Source organism: Orbicella franksi, chromosome 2 (assembly GCF_964199315.1).
Source record: "Orbicella franksi chromosome 2, jaOrbFran1.1, whole genome shotgun sequence".
Lineage (NCBI taxonomy): Eukaryota > Metazoa > Cnidaria > Anthozoa > Scleractinia > Merulinidae > Orbicella > Orbicella franksi.
In genome coordinates, this window is record NC_138146.1 from 23,380,676 (window position 1) to 23,402,063 (window position 21,388).

The following is a 21,388-nucleotide window of genomic DNA, read 5'->3' on the forward strand; positions in this document are numbered from 1 at the left end:
CCGAGAGAGACTAGGTTAAGATTCGCTTCCAGATCCACGCAGTGTTCCGGTCGATGTGCCGAATATTTGGAATAACAGGATATCTTGGTAAGTTTTATGTCTTTTCCTTACCAAAACGGTATTTCATTTTTTTAGTTTCTTGTTCAGTGGAAAATTTGAAGTATATTTGAATCCATCGCGAGATTTTTGCACCCATCAAACTAGCTCATCTTTCACAGAAATCGAGAAATATGTCCGTACTTATGCAATACACGGGCGAGACCTCGCTGCAGTCCGGTGACCGATATGGGATGTTTAATGTTTTGATGTTTAAGAATTTGCAGCTCGGAATATATGTTTCTTGCTTCATCATATTTCGACGTTAATTGTTTCATCCATAAACATGAAACCTTTTGAATTTCGTGTTCCTGCAAATCCCACCTACTGTTTATGGAAAGGTCAACACGCACAGGATACCCAATAGTACACAAGATTCCCAGGCATTAGTTACTTCTGTTGTGCTATCATGTTGGTGGACTTGGTTAAGGAATTCCTACAGGAACCACCTCCCAGGGATGTTCTCAGGACAAACTCTGCCCTTCCCAGCAAACTGTGCTTTTTCTTTCTTTGTTAGGGTTCTGTGGCACTTGTGGGCTAAGTTAATAACTATGGGCAAATATCCAGGGGTGTGCCCAGGGGAATGGCAACAGTGTTTGAATAGACCTTTTTACAGAAACAGTGGCCATTTTAAATCATACTGTTTCAAATAGCTATGATGGGGTGCTTTGGGGGCAAACACATACTAATTTGCCCCCTGAGCATCCCATAATAGCTATTTGAAACAATAGAATTCAAAATGTCCGCCATATCGGTAAAAAGGTCTCTTGGACCATACAGTAGTCTGTTTTTTTTTTCTTGTAAGCTTCACCAGCATGATCATAATTTTGATTCTGTGGTCTAGCTGTATAGTATGTTGTACCAAATGGCCTCTTCAAAGTAAAATTTCAATTACCCCTGTTTTTATTAATTCAGCGAAACTGAAAACACCTCAGGTTAAAAATATTTCAGTTTCCCAGCTCACTGCTGAGTAACATACAAAAGTACTGTGATTGTATTGCGGTACATGTAGATTTAACTGGTCAGGATTAGCAGAGTGCAAAGAAAGCCACTTTTGCATGAGCTGGAAAACTGACTTTTTTTGACCTAGAATATATTAGTCCATGGTCATTGTTACCAGCCTAGAGAGATTTTTTTTCTCAGCTCGATTAATTAATTAAAAATTAATTAAAAATTAAGTGAAAGATAGAATCTAGACTCGTGTGACAGCAAAATCCACTAGCCCTGGGCTGTTGCACGTGGAAGTTGAGTATCGATTGTGCTAATTCATTTTGATTAATAAGTGAGTGAATCAACAGTTAACTCCACTTGGTGGAAAAATACATGTTGGTGGATATTTATCGCTTTTGAGACTCTCAGAAGGAAACAGTTTCTTTGTGACCTTGAGGTAGCCAATGCAAATGTATGCTGTTGAGGAAAAATTCCAGCTTTATATAACAATATTGTCTGTTTGTGTAGCAGATACAAGTGTACATGTAACCATGCCACAAACCTGGGTCATCATTGGTGGGTCAGTCCTACTGCCCAATGTTGGTGGCTTTCTTGGAGGATTTGTCACCAGATCTAACATCAAAGACTGGTTTGACAAAGGTAATTAGTGAATAGTGTAGAATGTTAGCATTATTATTGACATGACACTTGAGTTGAAGACAGACCTAATATTTAATGTCTCATTTCAGACTTGAAGAAACCCTCCTGGAGGCCACCAAACTGGCTTTTTGGTCCAATGTGGACATGCCTGTACTCAGGAATGGGCTATGCATCATACCTTGTGTGGCGAGATGGTGGAGGGTTTGATGGTGATGCAAAAACTGCCCTAGCATTGTACGGGACAAACCTGGCTTTGAACTGGCTTTGGACTCCTATTTTCTTTGGTTCTCATAAGTTGGGACTGGTAAGAAGAGATCGAGATTTCCTTAATCATGACAATGTATTTTGTTGCAACTAATATCAGTGCATGTATGCTGTATGCATTTGACAGTGAAGACACTCAAACTGTGAATGCTTGACATTTGTTTGTACATTTTGTTACTTATTGACTAAAGAATAAAGGCACGTCATATTAACAAGAGTGTTTAGCATGCGGACACTGTGAAAATGCTGTCTTCGATTGGTTTTCTCTTGCAAGTGTCACTGAGGTGGGGGGCGATGAAATCTGAAAGTAAAGGAAATAATTATTATAGTTTACATGAGAATTTCTCTACTTGCGGGGATTCAAGGGGAAATTAGAAACAAGCAAGTGATGGTTCCATAAGTCAGAGTCACTTGGAAAAACAGAAAGTGACCTACAAAACCCCTTTTAGGTCCTTTGAACAAGGGGATATTGTTAGGTGCCTATGGCAGGGCTGGACAGGCAACATAAAAAAATGATTTTAGGATTATTATAATAACTTATTTTGATGCCTTGAGGAATCCCAAATTAAATTTCTCTTGTCATTGTAAGATTCTGATAGCAGTTCTGGTTTTCTTTCATGCACAGGCCTTTGGTGAAATTTGCTTGTTGTGGTTAAACATTGCTGGATGTGTGTACACATTCTTTCCAATTAACAGAGCAGCAGCAGGACTCATGTTGCCCTATCTTGGGTGGGTCACTCTTGCTACAGCACTAAACTACAGCATCTGGCAAATGAACAAGCCTGCCATAAAAGAAGACTGATGTCTGAAGAAAGCAAAGAAAAACACGGCACCAACCATTCTGCAATGATTACTAGGAGCACTTTGAATCAAAGACTGCCAAAAAATATATATTCTTTAAGTTTCTATATTGTACTCTGTTCTTGTGTTATGTATAGGTTCTTGGTTAAGTCTTTGTGGCAGGTACAATCAGTAATACCTTTGTTTCTCATTGTGTTTTATTTTGAATCATTTCTTCCATCTAGCAGTAACAAATTCTCTGGGTAGTGAAACTGATTTTGAAAAACTGATACCAGGACTTGAAAATGCCTGTAAAACTTTAGTTATCTTGCCATGTTTTAAAGAAGCTAGGTAAAAATCTGAATGAAACTACGTATAAAAACACTGCAAGTTGCTACTCTCCAAAACAAACAACTGTAAATCTGATTTTTTTTTTTTTTTTTTTAAAAAGGTAATATACCTCTAACGAAATATGAAACATACCGTATTAGCCATATTTGTCTTAGTAACCGGGTAACTATCAATATATTCTGTGTCTTAAAGTTTCCAGGCTTTTTTGTGATTTGCTTATGATGTTATCAAAGAGCTCAGACTTTATTCAACAAATGGTGCCCTATTTGGCTTTCCAATGTTGCCCCAAACGGCCTTTTTAGCTTTCGTACATATGAGACCTTAAAAAAGTAACCAGGTGGTTAAACAACAAGAGCAAGAGAAATAGTACAGTTAATTGATCTGTAAGTTAAATACAAATAGATATTAGAAAATAAGAGATAGTAGAACATTAATTTTTATGTCAGCAGAATCTAGTCAAATAATAATAAAAAAAAGTGGTTTATCAAATATTGTTCCAAAACAGTACCAACAACTATCTTGAAATCAGACATGAAAATTGTAAATCTCCACGTTGATAAAAAGAGAATTCTGATTGATTGTTTGACTGGTCTAGTTGACGCAATGATGGGCCACTCAGGAATTAGTTTGGACAAATTTTTCAAGATGTTGTACAAAAGAGAGCAGATTGTTGATAGGATACCACTATTGTTAGGGGTGGGGGGAGGGGGTAGTCATGGAGACAGTGGGTCTCAAGCTAAGGGTGGGGGGTTATAGGAAGAGGCAGTCATCTCTATAACTTCTGGTGGGTCCTAAGCATGTGTAGTAGTCTTGACCACTCCCTTTAAATAGGTAGAAATCTTTTTCCTTCATTTCTGATGGACAACTCGGTTTAACTTTCAAGCAAGCGACCTGAGAAAAGAATACAAATTGTTAACTTTGTGAATGTCATTCACCGAGAATGAATCGCAGAGATGCAGTTAAAGAGTTTCCTTGAAGAGATGGAAAGGAGGCCGAGATTTTCAATTCCCATCTGAGGATGAGCTCAAAACGAAAAATGAAGGATGAGAAGATGGTTGAAGGATGAGAAGATGGTTGATGATCCTGACATACCGTACATGCACAACTTGTTTTGTTCTCCAGTTGTAATCAACTCTTCGAACGTGATTATGTAATCAAACCTTGGTGATGGTCAAATTGTCTCAAGCTTGCGCTACTGTAGGACAATTGTAAGGAAATATATTCCCACGCCGTTTTTTCACTATTAAAATTCAGCTTGATAGTGAGGCCTAGAGGACACAAACAAAAGAAATGAATAAACATGGTCATTCAATTCCCGTTGTTTGTGTCCTCTAAGCCTCATTGCCAAGCTGGATTTTAATACACAAAAACGGTCTAATCTCTCGGCCCTGAAATTCAAAACGCCTCTAGTATTGCCGTGTTACCCCTAACCTTAAGTCATCTTTGTTGGTATAAGTATATTTTCCTTTTTTAATGATGTATTTCTTCGCTTTTGTGTATTTGCGAGTTTGAGTTTGTGTAACTACTTTTTATCCAAAACTATGATCATTTTGTATGGCGATGACAGCATTTTTATTCTTTTGTTAAGTCTTAGGTATCTTTAAGGTAGTCCTTTACATAAGCCTTGTTGGCCTCCCTGGGCTTCCTTGCCTTATGTATTGATATTTTGTAGATACATTTATAAATGGCAAAAAATAAAACAAGCAAACAAACAATCTTCAAGTCCACGACATAGGGCCTATCCAGGATGCCTTCGCTAACTGCAAGGATTCTAGCACTAGCACCAGGTGCAATTTGACCCAACCACAGAAAATCAGGGCTGTCACGGGTCAGGAAATGGTCCAGGCTCAATTACCAGCGGCTGTTTGGGAAAGGAGCCCGCACTCCTCCCTGAAGTCTCTCTCGGGGAAGAACGTAGACCTGAAATGAGAGAGAGGTGGAAATCAAACCTAGAAATGGCCAGGGGAAAAAAGAGATGTTTAAAAAGTTTTCACTTTCAATCTGGGAAAATTTAAATTTTGAAGAAATACAAGACAAAATAATTTTAAGACACCGTTGAAGGCTGGAACAAACATCTCAACAATGTTTTTCGGAAGAAGGAAAATCAGTCTCAATGATTGGGAGGAAGGGATGGGTGTAAGGGGAGGCTAGAAGCCGCTACTATATCTGACAGTTTGTATTTATGTGATAAGGGAATTTTCAAAAAGGTTGCCTATGGCAACCATGTAAAATGTTTCGTTTGCAATGCTTTCGCCCATGTGAGTGTTTACTTACACGACTATCTGCCCGTGGGTCACTGAGGATGAATATACCCAGGTTTGCTTGAAAGCAAGTCATGTTAACCCTTCTCAGACGGCGGGGGAGGGGAGGGTGGAATCTCTAACACAAACATGAAGGGTTTATGATTCGTTACATTTGAAATCTTTCAGCTTGAAGGCGTGGCTCAAATGCATGCTTCCTTCCTCGTCGAACATATTAGTCATGATAGTTTACACTTACGTTTATTTAAGAATAATTTAAATTATCTACATGCATCTCTCAGATAACAATGTTCAATTCAAATATCAGACGAGTCTTTCGACTGCAAAAGAGAGCGGCCAGGGTAATATTGGATGTTAAAACAGCAAGGGATGAACGAACTGTTGACTTATTTAACAAGTTGGACTGGTTGCCCTTCTATGAAGAAATCAATGTTAATAAGCTATGCCTTATCTTTAAATGTCTACATGGTCAATGCCCAGAATACATATCTAGTAAGTTGATACATGTGAATGACATATTGGTAAGATCCTCGCGTTATAGTCACATCACGCTACGATGCCCTAAGAGCAACAGAGCGACAGAAGGAGGAAAAACTTTTCTTTCTACATCAACTTCACTATGGAATTCCCTACCTCCTAACATAAGATCCTTTGATAGCATTAATGTTTTTAAAGAGAAATTCGTCAAGCTTATAAAGAAGGGGTATGCAAATATTGAACATTTCACAATTTCTTAGTGTCCTCTAACTCTTTGTATCGCATGCACCAACAAGATTCTAGTCCATTTTATTGATGTTGGTAATTTTACCAGTTTTATACTTATTATTATTCATAGTTAAATATTTTTAAAATCATTGTGATTTATATTTTAATTGTTTAAGGGAGGACCACGAGTTTATCAGTCAATGACTGTAAAGTGTTTTTACCCTCATTAAATAAAGTTACTTACTTACTTATCCTACAGCAAGATAAAACGATACAAAATTTCGAAGTTAAAAATACAATTGCATTTCTCAATAATTACAGTCTAACCCCTTTTAAACGGCCACCCTCGGGGACGGCAATGGGTAGTGCCCGCTTAAAGGGGTTGGCCGCTTAATGCAACTGGTAAAAGCAATAGAAAAGCCATCATTGGGACTTTGATTACAGGCCACCTAATAGGGGTGGCTGTTTAATTGGTGGCCACTTAATAGGGGTTAGACTGTACATCTCTTTGCGAAAGAAAACCTACTTAGGCCACAATGACTGCAAATGTGAGATCTTATAGTTTACTATCTAGTACATGTGAGTGGTATCAACAACGCAGTTGAAATCCTTAAAAAGGTACGAATCTCATTGTTCCCTTCAAGCGTGTCTATGACATTCTCAGAGTACTCCTAAGCCTGTAGTTTCGTTGGCGTGAAGAGCTGCTAATGCGACATCATGAAATACTTGATCACTAAACACAGTGACTATGCATGAGGTGAAACTAACATGACTTTGTTTTCGAAGAAAAGTATAGCGTATTTGCTGTTTCTCAGCTACTTTTCTTCTTTTCTACCTATTATCACATCCAGTCGTGTTTTAATAGACGTATTGCCTGTTAGCTTCACGCGGTAGTTCGATATCATCTTCCAGTTTGACTTTGACGTAAGCTGACCCTGTTTGCTTTGCCTTGCCAAAGCCTTCCTTTATGAATCGATGGATCTGATAAGCAAAATTAATGTTATCAAGATGAGTGGTTTAATGTCAATGAACAAGTTAACTTAATTACTCAGTGTTAAATAATCACTTCCTCTAAAAGTTCATTGCTATAAACTTTTGTTTCCACTAATTGTTTTTCACAGGTAGGCTAACAGGCTTGTAAGTATTTGAGAGGCGAAGTCCTCACAAGCAAAAATGAAAATATAAAACTAGGCCATGCGCAGTGACAGGTGTCCTGACAGGCTTGATCAGTTAGGTTCATCATGACTAGTAGCCTAAGTGGTGATTCAGCTGCATGACTGGAACAGATCAACATGTGGCTTCATAAACCTTTAAAAACAATGAATGAAAATCACTAGCCAACCTTGGTTCTGTTGTGATAGGCAAAGTAACCAGCCACCACAACCACAAGCATCAGCATAAAAAAGACAGGAAAATTGCCTGCATGGTGCAACAGCTTATCGCTGAAAAGGTAAAAAAATAAACCCATTTTAACAACATTTCTGCATGCGTTTTAGATGTCATATATCAAACACGAAATACTGCATTTCACCACATTCCAAACACTGAGAAGGTGTTTGGAAACGTGGTCAAACCATAGTTAATAGAGGGAAATCAGGCAAAATACAAAAGGTGGTAAATTGTGCTCATACAGCTAACCAATAGAAGCACTGTGATTATGCAATTCATGCACAGTCAATGAGCATAAAACAAAAGATATGCAGGGTCAAGGACTTTCCAACAAAAATCTTAGTCTGTTCGTTAGCCTCTTTCGTGCTTACCGGTCTTCTTAACCATTTCCCTCTATTAACTATGGTCACACACTGTCTAAAATCATAAAATAAATGCTTATTAACATCAGATATCCAAACACCGTCACAATCATGGTTTCTTTAGTTGAAACTTGATAAATCATCATTGAGTTTGAGAAGAGCAGCGTGGGATTCTGGAGTGGGCTTTTCTAAAGACATGGCATCGAGACTTGACTGTATTAACGAGTCATCAATCTTAATAACTTGACCCAACAGTCAAGTTTACACGAATACAAAATATTCTCCACCGAGACATTGTCATAACTTATAACTTACAAGGTACTCAACAATTTGCACCGTCGTGCATGCGTGATATGCTTACATCACGTCAGCTACGCTCGTCATTCAAGCATCTTCTTTTAACTCCATCTTACTATAACTTGAAAAGATCTAACGTCACTCTTAAACAACAACAATAGTTGCTGTAACCTTTGCAATTCTTAGAGACTACCTCTTATATACCCATTGTTTATTGTACAATTTATACATGCTACTTATTTTAATTGTATATACATTTTTAATATTATTCCTTATTTGTAAATAATTTGATTTTTTTTTTGTCCCCAATTAGTTGTGAAAACTGAATACAATGACACATTAATAAAGCTTTTACTTAGTTACTGTACTTTACTTACTTTACATGTGGCCCAAGATCCTTCTCTGTGGTAGCACCAACACTAGGGGATGCTCTACCATTTGAAATAAGAAATAGTTTGTCTGTGTCTGTCTTTAAAAATAGACTCAAAGTGTTTCTTTTTAAAAAAGTCTTTTTGCAATTTATATTATTGTTATTGTTGTTTTATATTATTGTTATTATTGTTATTATTATTATTGTTATTATTATTATTATTATTATTATTATAAGTCTGTAAATAGGCATCTAATATTGTTCTCGGTGAAATGTCTTACCTTTCAGGCTTATTATCTTTCTTTTCATCTGCACATCGAAGAATGTGGAAAAAAACAAAACAAAACAAAACAAAAACATAGCAACTCTTAGAATTGTTAAGCTCGACTTTGGAATCAGTCTCCAAGAGAACCATTAAAATCCCTTCTCTTAGTATTGCAAAAAATGCAATGGTTTGTCGATTTGTCTTAATTGCGAACTCGCGAACCCCATTCCAGTTATGGGTAAGAAGAATACCTCACAAGTAGCCAGCTTCAGATTGCATGATCCCATTCTCTAGAGAATTGTTAGTTTCTGTACCTGCACCCATGCAGGTACATTGCAACTTTTCTCACCTAACAGCTACGGCTGTAAAACAGAAAGACTGTAGTACACGTTGGTTGGTCCAAAAACTTGTGGTAAACGTGAGATGATCGAATGGCCATGGGATCACAGAGAGAAAAATAGAGACTGCTTTTTGCAGCCTGCCCTTTAATTTCAGGAAGCTACAGAAGGACCCAAAGACAGGCACTAATACTATGTGTACTGCGGAGCCGGTTTGTTCAAAAGCGATTGGCACTAATTCAGGATTAAAAGGTGATCCACTGGAGGATGGAGAATAGAAACCAAAACCTTCACCGAAAAGCTCAAAAATTAAAATCAAAAACCCGCTAACCCTTCATTAGCCTCATCGCGCTTTAAACAACCTGGCCTGAGTTGCATATATAAATTACAACATTTTCTTGTGCACCTTCTGGTAACTTCGTGGTAACTTGCTGCATTGTTGATGAAGGTTTGCTTGAAGTTTTCTCGTTTGTTGTTTGTGTGGTAACTGGTTGCGTTGTTGATGAAGGTTTGCTTGAAGTTTTCTTGATCGTTGTTTGTGTGGTAACTGGTTGCGTTGTTGATGAAGGTTTGCTTGAAGTTTTCTTGGTCGTTGTTTGTGTGGTAACTGGTTGTGTTGCTGTTGAAGGTTTGCTTGAAGTTTTCTTGGTCGTTGTTTGTGTGGTAACTGGTTGTGTTGCTGTTGAAGGTTTGCTTGAAGTTTTCTTGGTCGTTGTTTGTGTGGTAACTGGCTGCGTTGTTGATGAGGGTTTCCTTGAGGTTTTCTTGGTCGTTTTTTGTGTGGTAACTGGTTGCGTTGTTGATGAAGGTTTGCTTGAAGTTTTCTTGGTTGTTGTTTGCGTGGTAACTGGTTGTGTTGTTGTTGAAGGTTTGCTTGAAGTTTTCTTGGTTGTTGTTTGTGTGGTAACTGGCTGTGTTGTTGATGAAGGTTTGCTTGAAGTTTTCTTGGTCTTTGTTTGTGTGGTAACTGGCTGCATTGTTGTTGAAGGTTTGCTTGAAGTTTTCTTGGTCTTTGTTTGTGTGGTAACTGCCTGCGTTGTTGATGAAGGTTTGCTTGAAGTTTTCTTGGCCGTTGTTTGTGTGGTAACTGGCTGCGTTGTTGTTGAAGGTTTGCTTGAAGTTTTGTCGGTCGTTGTTTGCGTGGTATCTGGTTGTGTTGTTGTTGAAGGTCCGTCAGAAGATGATTCAGTTGCTGCTGAAGAGATATTCATCGTTTTCAAACCCGACCTATTAATGAATAAAAAAAAGTGAAAATTCAATACGTTACAGTGGTGGATAATTCTTGACAGCGACCTCCAGATAAAAGGTCAAGAGTTTGGAATGAATAATTGTATCATTGTGTGATGGTATTTTGTATACTGTGATCATCCGTGTGGGGGTAGTTCTGAAAAGAACTGTTGTTGGTGACTGACGTTTCCACAACCTGAGCGGAAGTCGTCTTCAGAGTCAAGTGAATAGTGTTTGTCAGTTGATGATGTTATAAGTCTGGTCCATTGAACGTGATTGGTCAGTTTAGCCATGATGGTATTGGCTGAAAGACTCATGTAAAGTTTGCCATCAGTCATTGGTGGGTTTCGATCTGTCTATTGTTAGTCAAATTAAGTCGGTCTATTAGAAGTCTGTTTGTCGGTTTCCTTTCCGTCATGGATAAGTCGTTTGTAAGGCACCAGTAGTTGCTGACATCTGTTAAGTGACGTTTGTTCTAGGTTAGTATACCAGCTTTCCAGGGTCAGTCATTGAAAATAGTTTGTACTGTAGGTTAAGCACTGAGCAGAATCCCAGTCAATGTTGTGGTTTGTCAGTTGATGATGTACAGCAATGTAACTGTTGGCATCTCCATTTCTCGTGGCTCGTTTGTGTTCAGTCATTCTCCTGTTAAGGTTTCTGTCAGTCTCACGAATATAGGAAGCCAGGCAGTCGGAGCATTTAATTTTGTAAACTGCTCCCTGTCTGTTGTTAGGTCTGTCCCTGTCTTTCACGTTGGTCAGTAAGTGTCATAACGTAGTTGTAGGTTTGTGGACTACACGTCTGGATTCTGCCAGCTATCGCTTAAAATTTCAACCCATTTCTCAGCCATCAGTAATCAGATCTCTGCTCTCAGTTAAAGAAAGCGTCATTTCTCAACTGAGAATTAAAATGTTCACCAATTGTTGGCTATCGGTTAAACCCTATTCAGATACTCTTGTCTGAATCAGAATCGGAGTAGACTGGAGGACTCAAAATCTGTCATATTACGTAAAGGTAGCTCATGTCAACCATCATTCAATAGGAAAATCACGGATTTGCTCATAGAGCACTTTGATTCATAATCAGGTCTTGCTCAGAGACTGACAAAGATGTAACGAACAGAATGGAGGCAAAAGAAATTTGAGATTACATTACATTTGAGGCAAATGTAATGTAATGGAAGTTGGGAACCATCAGAACTTGAAAAAGACTGGAAGCTGACGAGATCCTTGCTACAGAATAGGCGATTTGCATGATCGTGTCATTTGATTACAACTACCGGAATCCTTCACTCTTTCTGTTTCTTATGTTAATTAGGGCAACTGTTATTTAAACCCCACTGGGAATTCAAAATTTAAATAATAAAGAAAAAACGAAAGGAGTTCTGGTAGTTGTGGTCAAATGATGCCAACGTGCAAATCTACTATTAAATACATTTGGTCACTATTTTCACTCAGTTATTTCCTTTTGTTTAGTTTAGATTAAACTGACTTTTAGCAGTAACTGTAAGATGTTGTTTCAAGCATTAAATCATTGAACCTGTGAGTCTTTTAGCAACATCTTCGATTATTAAATGTTCACACTTACATTAATTTATCAAGAATAGCTTTTCCATCCGGTGCCTTTTGTAGTAATTTTTGGATGTCGGATTTTATACCATCTGTGAATAATAATAGTAATAAAATTAAGCATGGCACATACGGATTTAAGTGAAAACTGGGGCTATTTTAGTTTCGTTTAAAACTAATAGCAATACTTGTAGCCCACTTGCTTACTAGGATAGAAACAAAGCAGAAATAAAAGCATCAGCATCAAGCAAGAGACCATACATACATACATACATACTTTATTTGGTCTCGCAGGTTAAAAAGATCTGGCAGCCGTTGGCTGATGTGGACCTGCATTACTAATTTACAACATTTACATCTAATAAAAATAAAAAAAATAAAAAATAAAGAGACCAAATATGTACAATGTGTGAGTAATGAAAATAAAAATTAAAAATAGGTTGGGTTTAATGAATGCATATTAGTGGTTTCAATAATAATAAAAGTGATCTGATTTATTTGTAATCAGTGAACTCTCCTTTTCATGATCATGTGGGGCGTAGCCAGGATTTTTCAAAGGGGGGTCACACTGTGTCATGGTGAGGATACTCACCAGATTGGCATGTTGTTATCGCCACCTGTTGTCGGTAATTTGCTTAAGAAAGGCTTACAAAAGGCGGGGTCACGGGCACACCAGGACCCCCCGTAGCTACGCCCCTGATCATAGTCTCTAGAATCTCTTGCATCAAGCCATCCTTAACGCTCTAGCCCCAGTAGTTGGAAAGATGGATAACATTATCCTCCGGATAAATCACTATCTAGTGGATAGCATGATTTGTTTTGTTAAAACTTCAGTGGCGGATCTAGGGGAGAGGCTCAGGGGTCCGGCCCCCCTGTGATTTTGGGTAAAAAAAGAAAAAAAAAATCACAGAAGGAGGAAAAGCCGATAGGGCAAGCAAAAACAAACCGGGCCCCCCACCTTAGCTCAAGGTCTGGATCCACCATTGCACTTATCCTCTGGATAGCAATTTATCTGTTGGATAGCACTATCCAGCCTTCAAACAGCTGGCACCCAGAGCGAAAAGAGGGACTTTGACTACAGGCATTTTACAGCCTCAGCTTAGAGAGTGTAATATGGAACTTGCCATGGAAAATGGAAATGACTTTCGGACTAAAAGTCTTGCTTTGTCAGACCAAAATGATCTCAAAGAACGTAAAGAAAATGCTTAAAGTTAAATATTACAGGAGCTACACAAACTTGGTTGAACGTTTATGGTAAGAATGGACGAATGAAAGGGAATCAACTTTGAAGGTCAGTGAGAAGTGTCAGTTTGTGTGCAAAGCTCCAGAGGTCCTGAGATGGCTGCAGCAAAATTTTCACCTGTCTAAAGGCTTGTGCAATTTTAAGAACTCCCAAAACTTCGTAGCTAGATATTGCAAAGTGCACTCGTAGTGTTCATCCGATTTTTCAGGGGTGTAGCGTCCATATATGCACGTACACCCGTGCGTACAGTTGAAATCTGGAAAAAAAGTTTTATTCCCTTATAGCATTTGTCAAAGTTAAGATAAAATAGGACAGATTTTTAAATTTCGAATTATGCTGGCCTGTGTGTTTGTTTTCCCAGTACCTTTTAATTAATCCATAAACGACAAGAAATGTTATTTGGCTTCCTAGACTTGTTCACTCTCTAGTTGTTTTAGGAAGCCAACACCCTTTTAGCTTTAATTCTATTTTCCAGTGAAGCTCACTGAGCTAACAGAAAGAACCGTTAATGATATCTACTGCTACTTCGGCAGTGACATGGACATCTCTAAGGGCGAATTCAAATCCGAGGTCAAAAGATAGAGGCAAAAGTGGAGTGGAATGGATGGTAATGTGAAGCCAAAGACTTTGGTTGAGACTCTTGATCATGACAACCCTCAATTCTATTCCGGAGTTTATGTTGCTGTGACAACATTGTTGACGTACCTGTATCAACTTACACTGCAATCTCGTTCCCAGTCTCCGTGCCCCTTGACCAGCGGTTGGAAACGAGAGCTCTAGAAGCAACCATTTCAGGTGTGCGCCATAGATGCAGACTGCGCAGTGAAACCGGATGGGCAGAAGTCGGTTATTTCAAAATGATTGCTCCCAGAGCTCTTGTTTTCCGACTGCTGGTCAAGGGGAACAGAGACTCTGGGAATGAGATTGTTTGCACTGCTGAGCATAGTTTCAGCAGTATGAAGAGATCGAAAACGCCCTTACTAAGTACCATGGCAGATGGGAGATTGAGCTCTTTAGCAATTTTGCACATTTCCAAGCACAAGGACGTTGACATTGATGATGTTATAACAGAGTTCGCCCATCTAAAGAGTGCACGTCTTGCCCTGTTTTTACCATTTTCTTACCCCATTTTTTGTTGTAGGTTACTGAAAACTCTAAAGATAGGTAAAATAAACAACCAACTACGGCATTTTCCGTCGCATTTATTTATAAAGAATTTCCGTGGAAATAGTTGGAAATGGCATTTCTGAGACCCTAAATTTCAAAATTTTCTGGGGGAGCATGCCCCCAGACCCCCCTAGTATTTGCACGCTGTGCGTACACCTTCAAAATCTCACGCTACGCCCCTGTTTCTTATACTCTGGGGTATACTAATTGATGATTCTCAATTGCCAAAAGAACTTTGAATGTTCCAAAGTTATTTTCATTTTGACAAACAACTGGCATTGTCGTCCATTCTTACACCATTTGTTCGTCGAGTGAGGTAATCTTTTTTCAAGCAAAGATAATGTTTCCTTTTCATTCCTCATTCCACTGGGGAAACGGGCTAAAACTATGCTTGTTATCGGGTAGAATTTTGTCCAGCCCCATCAGTGTGAGATCTAAACTATTCCGGCGCGGTAGGAATATAATCTTCCACAAACATCATTTACATAAAACTTCAATAAAGTCACAATTTGTGCAGGCAGCTTTTCGAAGCCGTTTGAATTTGTGTCCAAAGGGTTGCTTGACTACGTCAATTTTATACAATGAAAAATTTGCAATTTACTGACAAAATGCCAATGATTTGCTTCGTTTCTTTAATTAAGAACGAATATAAGGCTCAGCAGGGATATAAATATTGAATACATGTATACCGTTATGAAGCTGACATTTTGTAACAAAATATTGGTTGTCAATGTTGAGTATGACAAATATACGAATGTTGTCAAAATATTTTTAATTACTGTATGTCTCGCCGAATGAGGACGTAGAACGCCATTTCGTTTGCATGCTTTGAGGATTTGACGGATAAACGTTCTACCTTGTAGTCGTTTCGCTGTGAAGGAGTTTAAATGCACCTTATAGGCGTCATATAATTTGAAACTATTGAACTTTTCAGGGCACTAGATTCACTACCACAATTTTAGCGCTACAGCAGTTTAGTCGTTCACGTTCATTAATTTTTTTAGTGCCATGTCGCTTGACGGAATTCATCCTCGGTCGTTCATTCATTTTTTAACGCCGTGTCGCTTGACGTAATTCATCCTCGGTTGTTATAAACAACCGAGGATGAATTCCGTCAAGCGACAATAAATGAACGACCGAGGATGAATTACGTCAAGCGACAGGGCGTTGAAAAAATAAATGAACGTGAGCTACTAATCTTGTGTAGCGCTAAAATTGTGGCAGTGAGTCTAGTGTTCTAAAAAGTTTAATAGTTTTAAATTATATGACGCCTATATAAGGTGCATTCAAAAGTTCAAAGAGCAATACTCATCAGGGCAGGTTGCGTGACACGTGCATTGCATATGAACGGTCATAAATTGACTTGTCTCGGTATAAAATATCTGAATCAACAAGGAAACGTTTGCATGTTTTTACCAGTAAAAGCGTAGCAACGCACTTTGTTAAGTGTTTTAAAGCCACAGATCACATTGCATGTACTCGTTAAAATGCACACATAACAACAAAACCCGAAATGTACAGACATCAGATCTTAGGAGGGACCTTTAGATGGTACTACGAGCACGATCAGTTTCGAATTTCAAACCAGTGACGTTTCCAGAGCCCTCACTGTTTCCAGAGCCCTCGCTTTGGTAGAGAAAGTAGCTCAGTAGGATATAATAATTTGAAGACTGTAAACTAGAATGGAAAATTCTTACTCGGAATGGATCTAGTACTTCTACTCACATTTTAAGTCCCCTAACGTCAACATACCTAACGTAACGTTCCTTTTCCCAGCCGCGTTGCTTAGACACAAAATAAGGACCATTGCCAAGCTTATTTGCGGGTTCATCTCCGACGAAGTCCAAATGGGATTGCTCCTCAAAGATCTGACTGAATAACTGTACAAGTTTTGCTTGAGAAAGGGAATAATCGAGGTAAATTCAGGATCGTATTTTGCATTATCCACACAACCCGGAAATCGAAAATCGGTCACACATATCGTGTGACCCACGAGGCAGACATGTGACATCATTCTTGCTCCCAGATCCTTCTCAGATCATCATTCTCGTCCCTCTTGGCCCGCAAGCCCCAGTGCCTTGGCACGAGCAAAAAGGTGGCTCTGGAGACACATGATTTGATTGGCTCGTCTTAAACTAAGGCTTCCACTATTTTGAATCCTTGCCAAAAAAACATCCTTAAATATAACTATTCGACTAAAGCAGCTACAGATCGGATCAAAACGGGATTAAAACAGAATTCACTGAAATTTCTTGCTGCAAGCTAAATAGAAAAATGCGGATGGAAAAATGCGAATAACTGTATGCGGATGATGAAATCCTCATGAGGGGAAATTTACTTTCGATGCTTTCTGACAGTACTAGTTGTAAATAAACCAGGCCATCTTATTTGGGCCGGGAGAGGTCCAATATTTTTTTTATTCCATCACTAAACAGCTAAAAACATTTTTCCGCGGCCGGATCCAAAAAAAAAAAAAAACGGAAAAGCCATGATGGAATAATGACAGACTAGTTCTGTACTTTTATCATCAGACGCCGTTCTTCTTTCACTATATCGAGCGACTTTCTCTGTCTACTCCTATCTGATGAAAATTTCCTCTGCAGAAAACACGTCATATTAAATGGAACAACACTACGGTAACGGATGGCGCCCCACTGTACCCTGGTTGAAAAATTTGCAGGGCACATGGAGCGTTTGCACAAGGCTCTGCACAAAACGTCTTCAAGGAAGAGCATGGACGTTTCAGACGGATGATTCAACTCAGACGGATAATTTCTCTTAGACGGATAATTCTTCTAAAGACGGATAATTCTTCTAAAGACGGATAATTCGTCACAGACTGATAATGACCGTTTTCACACTAGAGACGGATAATTCGTCTTAGTGTGAAAACGGAACGGTGCTCATTTTAGACGGATAATCCGTCTATTTTTATCCGTCCGATTATCCGTCTATATAGACGGATAATCGGACGGATATAAATAGACGGATTATCCGACTCTAGTGTGAAAACGGCCAATTATAACTAGGTCAGTTTATGTTTTCGTTTAAGAAAGCTATTCTCCCTAGAAAATTTGAGGACATTTTCACAATAAACAACCAAATATATGGTTACAATACAAGGCATGGAAACTCCTTTCGTCTACCATTATGTAGAGCAAATATCCGGCAATTCTCCATATTCTATCGAGGTCCTAAATTTTTTTAATTCGCTTTCACCTGAAATTTCTGACTATTCATCACTGGCATCTTTTAAGGAAAAAACTAAAAGCACATATTATCAATAACTATCAACTCTGTCATTAAATGAGGCTTGTCATTAATTACTTTATCTAAATTAGTCATCTGGTGTTTCTTGAGAGGGAATCTAAGCTTACAAGCCCCGTGGTTTTTATTAGGTTCCCTCGCCATTTTGTTTTCTATCCTTTAATATATAAATTGTAGTTTGTATCTTCATTGTAATCTTGTATATTAATTTTTGTTATTTATAAATTATTGTCGAGGAAAAGGTTGTTGTTATTCATCGTGGTAGATGCAATGATGGTGTTGACTGTGTCTGCTCGCTCCGCATCTAGTGGCCTGACTGCTGACTCAATTTTGGCGATGATCTCGGTGGCTGGAACGCTCGTAGGAGTCACGGCGAAATTTAGACCTTTCTTCAGTAGGGACACCTCAGCTTCGTTAAGGATTCTGGATGACAAGTTGATAACCCACTTTGTTTTGTCAACAAAAGTTGTAGGAGAAACAGAAGACTGTTTCTCTCGCAAAAGTTTCTCAAACTTGCGCTGTTGACGGTCTTTGGTGGTATTAAAGACTCGCTGGGTAGTGGATTTAACCTTGTCGAGTACCTCTGCAGCGTCATCCGCAGAAAGAGCAGATGTTATGCTCTGTGCTGTTGGATCGGGATAGAGTTGACGTCTTCCTGCAACACCTGAACAGTCAACAACCATCAATCCGTTTCACCATGGAGATCGAGAACAACAACAAGATTGCCTTTCTCGACACGTCAGTTTACAGAGAACCTGATGGCCGCCTTACCACCAGTGTCTACAGGAAACCAACACATACTGATCAGTACCTAGCGTATGATTCACACCACCCTCGTTCAGTAAAGCGCGGTATTGTGAAGTGTCTGTACGACCGGGCTAAACGTCTCGTCACCAAACCATCAGTAATCGCTGGAGAGAAGAAACATCTGTCATCTGTACTTGTTTCTAACGGATATCCCTCCTCTTTTGTACAGAAGATCACAAAGGCACGAACAACCCCAAGAAGAGAGCCTGTCGCGGAATTTAAATCCACCGCCGTTTTACCTTATGTCCAAGGAGTTTCGGAGTCTCTCCGCCGCTGCCTAGAACAACAAGGCATTCGCACCGTCTTTAAGTCCGACACGACACTTCGGTCACACTTAGTGCGACCAAAGGACACCGTCAACCCGGCTAAACAAGGTGGTGTTGTCTACAGGATTCCCTGTGAGTGCGGCAAAGTCTACATCGGGGAAACAGGGAGATCTATGCAGGAGAGGATCAAAGAACACGACAGGGATATACGACTCGCCCGAACCCAGACCTCCGCCGTTTCTGAACACACCCACGAGACCGGCCACTATCCTATCTGGAATGAGGTCAAGTTTATTGATCGAGATCCTCACTGGTACACACGTAGGGTCAAGGAAGCTATTCACATAAGACTTCACCCTAACAACATCAACAGGGATAGTGGAATTGAAATTCCTGAAGCATGGATACCCACGATCAAGAAACACAACAACAGGAGAACGGTACAACAGCGGACCACTGAGGGAACAGCTACTCGCCGGAATAATGGAACAATAGGAGGACCGAAATGTACCAATCACAGCCGACCTTTGTGATATAAATGATACCGTGCAATCAGTCGACCTTATCGCCTGAAGAAGACTAGCAGTAAGCAGTCGAAACGTCGCGATCTACATCTCAAGTGACTACATCGTGAGACAAACGATAATACACTTTATTATTATAAATTATTGTACTCTAATTCTGTTTTTGTTTGTGTGGCAAATGAAAAAAAAAAAATAAGAAGAACTAATTCGTCAGGTAAATCGTCTAAGATGGATAAGTCGTCTCTTCGGATAAAAACGTCTCTGGTATAAATTCGGTCAAATTATTCTTCTCGTTGGCATTATAGACTTTTTAGCGCAGCGAAAAGAGCATTAATTAATCTCACAAACATTTTCACCGCTAGCCATCAAAGGAAACAACCTACCTAGAATATTTAAAATAGACTACCGCCAAGAGAACTTTGTAGTTACGTTAATTTCCACTTGTACGGATTTTGTCATCCTCATTTTTCCATCCGCAATCCGTCATCCGCCATCCGGTCCTCGTTTTAGAGAGACCCGGTTTTAACGGAAAGGAAACCATTGCCCGATTTTGTTATCACTCTTATGATAACCGACCGAATAGACCTTTCCCGTATTCCAGCAAACATTGGCGCCGAGTCGAGGTCAGGGTGGACAAAAATACAGTAAATGTATCAAAATTTCCACCCCAACCTCGCTCTGGTGCTATTGTTCGAACGCGCTGAACTGGAATGCGGGAAAGGTCTATTGGACTTCACTCAGTCCTATTAGCATTACTTATGACCTCATCAATAGTAATGAGTCGCATTTGTATTTTACAAGGCCAGGAGAGTGGAACATGAAGTGGACATATAGAACGGTTTTCAGTTAGTTTTCAGTTAGAAAGTAAGAACTCTGGCAAATTTTCACAGAGGACGCACCTCAGACAATCCATTGAAACGATCCAAATTCAAAGTAAGTATGCGTAGCTGACGCAAAGCGCGGGAAAACGTATGCAAGTGGGTCACGATTGATTCTGGTTTTTCTTCTGATTGGATGACATAGTTGCGTGAGTTTTGAGCCAATCGCGTAGCGTAGCATTGCAAAGAAACTCCGGAAACTCAAGTGAAAAACACCTTAAGTCAATCAATAGTCTATGATACCAGGATTCCTTCCTTGATCCAGTAAATCTTATTCGGCAAAAGTGAAAAGGTTAAGGCCATGTTCTTTGAGAGCTTCAAGGCAAATCGGTCATGTTTTCAATATGCGCATGCACGAGCGCACGCTGTGAGAATTAACGGGCCTTGTCTCTTGCTAATGTAACAGATGGAATCCAGTTCTTTAGCGGGCGAGAAAACTCGTCTCTCAGGATTGGCTATTTCGAGACCTCCTCCTCCCCCGGAAGCCTCCGAAACCGGTGGTGATCTTTGAATACCTTGACAAGGATCTCTTTACGAATGAGATTCCTACGGGGAATTACTTCTCTTGCCCTTCATCCTTTCGAGGGAAAATAATTATGAAGCCAGGCAAACTTCACGCCACAAGATTGAAGTACGCTACAGTGCCGTTTATATTGGTTAGCTGCTGCTCAGACACGCCTTCCTCTGTCTACCGTGTTCAGTGCACGGTCACGGCAGAACAATCGAGAAAACAATTTGTGGAAGGCGACCAAGATATTCGCTGGGCTTCATATTTCTCCTTTTTTTCAACTTTGGTATTTATAGCATGTGGCAAAATTTTGTCAGCACTAAGTTCATTTTTGTTGCGCGAAGAATGTAATATCCAAGCTTTCAGAGAAACGTAGACAGGTTTTCTCATTTATTTCAAGCACTTCCAAAATACAGCTTGGTAACTTTTAGTAACTTTCATTACCAGGTAAAAAAAAAAAGCAAACAAACAAACAAACTGCAGGGCGTGTATTACTGGAATATTGCTATATTCTACCCTCCCGACACCACCCTGCTGAGCGGCATGATAGAGGCTGTAGCGCATGGCAGATTACACTGATTGCAGCATTTTCAGGAGGTTGTGTCAACAATGTCCCATGGCCACCATGCGTGGATTTAGTCATCATTGTTCAAAGAGGCTTGAAAGTGTCTTACCCAAGGACACCTGGGTCACCAATACTTTCAAGGTACGATCAGCTGTATACATGTACAAGCTAGCATTTTTTTTTTCAAAACAGCTTCGCAAATGAGAAACACTTTATCCTAGGAAACATTTCTTTCTTATTATATTAATTGCAATTCTAATAAACGTATGTTGAGTTTGAACTTTTAGGTGACGGCATGGC

General features: G+C 39.3%; 2 protein-coding genes across 6 annotated transcripts; one reads left to right on the forward strand and one right to left on the reverse strand.

Annotated features, from left to right (window-relative positions):
* The first annotated feature begins 4 nt into the window (after nucleotides 1-4).
* LOC145478764 (translocator protein-like) lies at nucleotides 5-3,170 on the forward strand. Of its 4 annotated transcripts, none has more exons than XM_081456888.1 (4): nucleotides 5-87; nucleotides 1,555-1,686; nucleotides 1,776-1,990; nucleotides 2,576-3,170. In XM_081456888.1, exons 1-4 carry the CDS (start codon nucleotides 54-56, stop codon nucleotides 2,750-2,752), a joined length of 558 nt encoding a protein of 185 aa, XP_081313014.1. In that variant the 5' UTR covers nucleotides 5-53; the 3' UTR covers nucleotides 2,753-3,170. The 4 variants fall into 4 exon arrangements, 3 of the variants coding, with proteins under 3 accessions (XP_081313014.1, XP_081313015.1, XP_081313013.1); XM_081456889.1 differs by having other exon boundaries at nucleotides 54-87; nucleotides 1,558-1,686; XR_014048326.1 differs by lacking the exon at nucleotides 5-87 and having other exon boundaries at nucleotides 1,491-1,686; nucleotides 2,576-3,041; nucleotides 3,075-3,170.
* Nucleotides 3,171-4,328: 1,158 nt separating this feature from the next.
* LOC145478767 (uncharacterized) lies at nucleotides 4,329-16,218 on the reverse strand. Of its 2 annotated transcripts, XM_081456906.1 has the most exons (8): nucleotides 16,026-16,218; nucleotides 11,883-11,955; nucleotides 9,475-10,295; nucleotides 8,747-8,774; nucleotides 8,473-8,526; nucleotides 7,390-7,489; nucleotides 6,883-7,028; nucleotides 4,329-5,001 (listed from the first exon to the last, which is right to left on the reverse strand). In XM_081456906.1, the coding sequence occupies exons 1-7, from the start codon at nucleotides 16,102-16,104 to the stop codon at nucleotides 6,906-6,908; spliced, it is 1,278 nt and encodes a 425-aa protein (XP_081313032.1). In that variant the 5' UTR covers nucleotides 16,105-16,218; the 3' UTR covers nucleotides 4,329-5,001; nucleotides 6,883-6,905. The 2 variants fall into 2 exon arrangements, with proteins under 2 accessions (XP_081313032.1, XP_081313031.1); XM_081456905.1 differs by having other exon boundaries at nucleotides 4,329-7,028.
* Nucleotides 16,219-21,388: the final 5,170 nt, after the last annotated feature.